This window comes from Arachis ipaensis, chromosome B02 (genome assembly GCF_000816755.2).
Source record: "Arachis ipaensis cultivar K30076 chromosome B02, Araip1.1, whole genome shotgun sequence".
Lineage (NCBI taxonomy): Eukaryota > Viridiplantae > Streptophyta > Magnoliopsida > Fabales > Fabaceae > Arachis > Arachis ipaensis.
In genome coordinates, this window is record NC_029786.2 from 107,981,432 (window position 1) to 107,988,386 (window position 6,955).

At 29.5% G+C, this 6,955-nt stretch overlaps 1 protein-coding gene across 1 annotated transcript; it reads right to left on the minus strand.

The window, feature by feature from the left end:
- LOC107626430 (probable glycosyltransferase At5g03795) lies at positions 36–5,244 on the minus strand. The gene is made up of 6 exons (XM_021117118.1): positions 4,773–5,244; positions 3,648–3,737; positions 2,460–2,731; positions 1,273–1,621; positions 937–1,066; positions 36–691 (listed from the first exon to the last, which is right to left on the minus strand). The coding sequence occupies exons 1-6, from the start codon at positions 5,079–5,081 to the stop codon at positions 156–158; spliced, it is 1,686 nt and encodes a 561-aa protein (XP_020972777.1). The 5' UTR covers positions 5,082–5,244; the 3' UTR covers positions 36–155.

The window sequence follows — 6,955 nt, forward strand, 5'->3', positions numbered from 1 at the left end:
AATTTAATAAGAATAAAATCAAACATTTTTTTTTGTATTTTTGTTTAGAATTGTATAAAAATTACATTCAATATAAATAGTAATTTTAGGAGTTCGGTCCTTGATATACCATAATCACATTTTGTTAGGGTAATTGGCAATATAAACAATTTGAATTAATCATCATAAATTCTAATGTTTAATCTCCTAAGCCAAACTGAATGAAGTATCATATGGAAGACATCAAATCTTTTAGGAGGATAATGCACTTCAAAGTGTCTCCTAATGTTGTCCACTCTCCTTTGCATCCTTATATATTGTCTTGAAGAGATGTTTGTTAGAATCTCCTTCAATTTTGGAATGTCTCTTGAAGAAACTTCAACTGAAAAAGACTTCCAATTCAAGACATCACTAAATGGAGGGACATAGTGGTCAGAAATAAGCACAGGGACACAACCTGTGTAAATTGCCTCAACTACCCTTGGGCTTGCCACCTCATACCCACTAGGGCAAAGACAAAACTTGCTCTTTCTAAGCATACCATAGTAGGAAACCCCCTTTGGAAGGTACTTGTGGACTTGGATATCTTCATCCTTGTTCTCCCATTGCTCAAGTATAATGGGCCTAATGGGCCCATGAACCCCACCGGCAAAGAAGGCCAAAATTGAGCGTTTAGATGCGGAAGGCCCACCAAGAAAACCATCTATTGTACCTACATTTTTATAAGGATTTAAGGAGCGTTTGGTCTATCAATAGTAAGTAGAAACTCAGGTGCAGTAAATTTTATGTAAAGTTGATAACTGAGAGTTATTAGATAAAAATTTAGTCAAATCATTCAAATCATTTAACGGCTCTCAACTTCACGTGTGAGTTTTCACCTATTTTGATTGGAATTAAGTGAAAAGGGACTAGAATTCAAAATTACTAAATTACTAATGATGAGAATAACCTAATAACCTGTTTGGAGATTGACTTCAGGAAGAGAAACATCTTTTGTAGGGTTGAAACCTTCAGAGGTGTTGGCATTGCACAATACACGGATAGAGTTCTTGTATAAGTAAGGAATAGAGAATGAAGTCTCTGGCCCCTAAAAAATTTTGAATAATCAATCTCAACATTATTATCATTTTGTGTATTCATATGCATCTAAGATCATCATAGAACTAATATGATGACATTAAGAATAAAGATGTAATTCAGGACTCGATCAATGGTGATTAGACAGTCACTTTCTCACTTTACCAACCTTCTTATTTTAAAGGAACTAGTTTCGAACGAGTTAGATCTACTTACCCAATCATGGCAAGAAAGCATGAAATGATCAGAACCAAGGCTTCGATTCCAATAAGGATATCTTCCAGCAATGAGATTGATATAATCCTTGACAGTTGTTCTTATGGGGCCGAAATCGCGCGAGTTCCTCTCGTACACAAATCGGACCATCATTACTACACTGAAGGGAAGGAAGAACACATGAGCTTTCTTAGGATCCCTTGTTCGAAATTGCTCATTCATCTCAATAGCATGGATGAAATTACCCTCCATTGAGTATATGCTTTTGCATGGTCCATTATGAAAAATTGGAGGCTCCCCTTCTTTATAGACAAATACTTTGAATTGTTTCTCCATTTCTAAATAGCTCCTACATACCATATCAAGGATATTTAATATAACCTGTGATGATCACTTAGTACTAATCAATGTTTATAACGTAGTTACTCATCATAATTTCGGAATGGATTGTTTAGAAACAACAACGAGACGGATAGGGATGGGTTTTCACACTACTGACTCCACCCTGCCCTACCGTATCTTATGGATTTGGATCCTCTAAAGTTTGAATTTCATTTTAGAGGATAAAGTGTGATCTCTCACCATTGATTTCATAGGTGGGACCAATAATAAATATGAAAGAGAAGTTATTCAATAGTGAGAGATTATACTTTACTCTCTAAAGTGAAATTCAAACTTTAGAGGATCCAAATCCGTATCTTATATAGACTCCGTCTTGTTACTACAAGCGAGTACGAGTTGTACTACCTAGTATCATTCACTAGGAATTGCAACTAATTTGGGTTGGTCGAGTTACTTAAGCAAGTGTTGTGGGTTCAAATTCCGTCATGTACGTCCAGCAACTCATTGATCAACAACAGATCCTTAAATGGAACTCAGATCCACGACGAATTAGTTTGACCTGTGGGACTAAGGGATACTATATAATGGGCAACCCAAAAAAAAAAAATTTACTAGGAATTGCTATAGCCCATTAATTTGCCCTTAAAATATTACCCAGTATATTTATAATCATAATCATAATCATAGTAATTAATATCTAACTATTACTTAAAATAAAATTTCTTGGTTTGATAAGCAAGTATAAACATTACACTTCGAATTAATTATTATAAATTAAGGGCATTTTAGTTAAAAATTTCCTGATAGTACTTTCTTAATTAGTGTACAAATTATAAATATGTTACCTGTGAAATGCTTTGGCATTCCTATAGACTGGACCTATTGGAACATAGTCTTGATCAAGTGTTTGATTCCAATTTCTTGCATCTCTAATAGCAGCTCTAGCTTGTAGCAAACCTGCTTCAGTTCTATCTAAGATGCTGAATTTTCTTTGGGGAACAACATAAGATTCATTCAAAGGAGCTGAACTTGCCCAAGTTTTTGAGATGTCATGATCAACTACCTCAGTTTGGTTCTGTTCCCAAAAAGGAAAAACAAAAAAAGAAAAAAAAATGAGTCATCATCTTTAGTGAATTATAAATAAACTGTTAATGTTAACATATATTTTTCAAAATTATAAAATTTAATATAATTTTATATATTAATAAATATCTATTTATTTTTATTACATTTATGTTATTGAAGTAATTTTAAAAATTAAAAATAATTTTACCAAGCAGAATTTTTATAACTTAATAGGTATAGAAAGTCACTTTTATTATGATTTACCAAACATACATTATAAAAGCTATTTAAAAAAAAACAGTAATATTAGGGAGACAAAAAAAAAAGTCAAAACTTGTCTTATTTAGCATTTATTAATTGTCGCAACAATTAATGAATGCTAAATAAGACAAGTTATGGTTGTTTTTGGTTCTTTGGTTACCAAAGATTTCTGTTAAAAAAGACTAGCTTTAATATAATAAACTACCTTTTAAAAACCAAAATTTTACCAAATTGAGAGTAAGATTATATTGCTAGATACAAAATGACCGGGGATGCATTTTCTTACCGGAAATGTTTGGTAACCAAAGAAAATCAACAAAAAACGGCGATAACTTGCCTTATTCAGCATTCATTAATTGTTGCGACAATTAATTAATGTTAAATAAGGCAAGTTCTTGCTATTTTTTTTTGTCTAACTAGCATTACTTTCCCTTGACAAAAATTAAGAAATTAAACTTAAAATCAAGAGTAATTTAAAACTAATATTACTATTATACTTTGAATCTATGCATGCATATGTTGACCTGCCACTCATTGTTAACACATCAACAAATAATAATGGTTGGCTCTATACATTTGAAATTTCAAAAACTTAAACAAAGCATACTTGCAACAACTTCATTATTCTTCAAAGATCAAATTGAAACATCAGTCAACCCTTACTACTAGACTATGCTTAATAGCCTAATAATGGCCTAAACATATACCATGTTCTGGGGAACAACATAAGATTCATTCAAAGGAGCTGAACTTGCCCAAGTTTTTGAGATGTCATGATCAACTACCTCAGTTTGGTTCTGTTCCCAAAAAGGAAAAACAAAAAAAGAAAAAAAAATGAGTCATCATCTTTAGTGAATTATAAATAAACTGTTAATGTTAACATATATTTTTCAAAATTATAAAATTTAATATAATTTTATATATTAATAAATATCTATTTATTTTTATTACATTTATGTTATTGAAGTAATTTTAAAAATTAAAAATAATTTTACCAAGCAGAATTTTTATAACTTAATAGGTATAGAAAGTCACTTTTATTATGATTTACCAAACATACATTATAAAAGCTATTTAAAAAAAAACAGTAATATTAGGGAGACAAAAAAAAAAGTCAAAACTTGTCTTATTTAGCATTTATTAATTGTCGCAACAATTAATGAATGCTAAATAAGACAAGTTATGGTTGTTTTTGGTTCTTTGGTTACCAAAGATTTCTGTTAAAAAAGACTAGCTTTAATATAATAAACTACCTTTTAAAAACCAAAATTTTACCAAATTGAGAGTAAGATTATATTGCTAGATACAAAATGACCGGGGATGCATTTTCTTACCGGAAATGTTTGGTAACCAAAGAAAATCAACAAAAAACGGCGATAACTTGCCTTATTCAGCATTCATTAATTGTTGCGACAATTAATTAATGTTAAATAAGGCAAGTTCTTGCTATTTTTTTTTGTCTAACTAGCATTACTTTCCCTTGACAAAAATTAAGAAATTAAACTTAAAATCAAGAGTAATTTAAAACTAATATTACTATTATACTTTGAATCTATGCATGCATATGTTGACCTGCCACTCATTGTTAACACATCAACAAATAATAATGGTTGGCTCTATACATTTGAAATTTCAAAAACTTAAACAAAGCATACTTGCAACAACTTCATTATTCTTCAAAGATCAAATTGAAACATCAGTCAACCCTTACTACTAGACTATGCTTAATAGCCTAATAATGGCCTAAACATATACCATATTCTAGTAAAAAATTTTTTTTTTTTTAAGAAAAAGAAATTAAAAAAAAAGGAAAGAAAAGAAAGAGATCTTACATATTGTTCCGGAAGAGAAAGTGGTGGAGGAGAGAAGTAAGAGAGGTTATTGAAGAAAAACATGTGATGATCATCAAAGGCATGCATAGTTTTGTTATCATCACCATTGTTGATGAATAAAGAAGAAGAATTATTAGGAGAAGAAGAAGGAGTTATAGAGCTCCAAAGTAGTGGCACCAAGGTATTATTATTGTTACTACTTGGACCATTCAGAAAAGCAAAAGTAAGTGCCATAACCATTACAAGAGGAACAACCATCAACAACAATGGCTTCAATGATGAAGAACCACACCAATAACAAAAACCCATTATTGTAATGATGATTTGATTTCAAAGTTGAAGGCTTTTTGGGATTTCAGAATCTGGGCATGCATGATTTTAATTTAATCCTCCCTTCTTTTCATGTTACAGCTGCCTCTTCTCTGTGGCTTCAGTTACAAATGTACACATGGCAGCAGAAACTCATGCATGCAATTAACTCTCTCTCTCTCTCTCTCTTTGATATCTCCCACTATTCCTAATCCGATTTACAGTGGATTTGGATTTTATTTAAAAGTTTATTGTGGATTAATGAATTATTATATATATTAAAAAATTCAAAATTTTATGTTTATTTAAATAAACAGTAAAGTAATATTCGAATCAACCAAGTTAAATTTTTTTCTTATTTTGTTTATTTTAAGGTGGAAATTCAGTTGCAGTCAATTTCACGTAAAGTTGATACTTGAGAGCCGTTAAATAATTTGACTAATTTGACTAAATTTTCATTTAAAGGCTCTCAGATATCAACTTCACGTGAAGTCGACTTCACTTGAGTTTTCACCTTATTTTAAATATAACAGCGGGTATAATTGCCACAAAAGTAATCCATCACAAAATTTTGATTTACGGTCATTATTTTAGCAATTTAAAAAATTGCCGCTAATTGTTTAGCAATTTTTTATTTTAAAACGGTTATTTAACTACCATTATATTTGGCGGCAGCTAAAAACTGCCGCTATCTGACTCTAAAAATGCCGCAATCTGTTCGTCGGGTTCAAAACTATTGATTAGTAATATTTGATGGCTTAAATTTTCCCGCGACAAAAACCTTGAATTTATCGAAACATATATAGGATCCAAAACCGAGAATAGGGTTTAATTCGAGTGAGTTTGGGGTGGCTCATATATTAAGATGAGTGGCATTATTATGTGTGTGTGTGTGTGAAATCTATAGTGGAATTCTTCATGGGTAAAGAAACTTGAAGAATTTGATATACTAATATGTAGTGCATATGAATGGTGGTTGAATTTGTATATCTTTCATGGATTCTAGAATCTAGATGATATTTGACTCAAATTTTAAATTAAAAGGTGAAAATTTGGGTAAAGTGGATTTCACGTGAAGTTGATATCTGATAGTCGTTAGATGAAAATTTAGTCAAATTAATCAAATCATCTAACGGCTCTCAGGTATCAACTTCACGTGAAGTCGACTACACCTGAGTTTCCACCAAATTAAAATGTTGGATTGATTCATTTTTCTATTTTTAAGAGACTTGACTATAACTTAAAAAGGAAATTAAATTTTAAAAATATTTGAATGAAATCTGAAAAATAAAAAGTTATAATAAGAAACTGTTAATGATTAGGTAGGACTGAATTTAATATTTAGATATTTCAACATAAATTAATTTGGATTATGAATAACTTATAAAAACCGAAAATAAATATTATTATTAAAAATTTAAATAATGTTATAGATTTATATTTTTATATGAATCAAGTCTAATTAAATTAAATAATACAATTAAAAAAATAATATTATACATTCAAATCTTTTTTATAAAGTAAGTCTAACTAAATTAAATAATATTTAATTCGACCTAACTTAAATGTGGTTCCATAAAAAGAACAAGGGACTCTTAATTATTATTTTTCTTTTCATATTAACTCAAATTTAAAATTACTTCTTAAAAATTATATTTGACTAATATAGATATTGCTCTTTTTAATAGTCAATATACAAGTAATTGTAAGATGAAGTTGTGCATATGAACAATTTGGATAAGATCATTGCAAATTGTATTTACATAAAAGAAGAAAATTCAGGTATTAAATTAGTTATTTTATATTTGTGTATAAATATATATTATTTTAATTTATTTTTACTATATATTTTATACTAATAGTTATTTAGAAGT

Coding starts and splice junctions, on each gene's coding strand:
- LOC107626430 (XM_021117118.1), bottom strand. CDS start 5,081: ATGGGTTTTTGTTATTGGTGTGGTTCTTCATCATTGAAGCCATTGTTG. Junction 2,732..3,647: donor ATGTTGTTCCCCAGAACATG/GTATATGTTTAG, acceptor TAAAGATGATGA/CTCATTTTTTTTTCTTTTTT. Junction 1,622..2,459: donor AATGCCAAAGCATTTCACAG/GTAACATATTTA, acceptor TATGGTATGTAG/GAGCTATTTAGAAATGGAGA.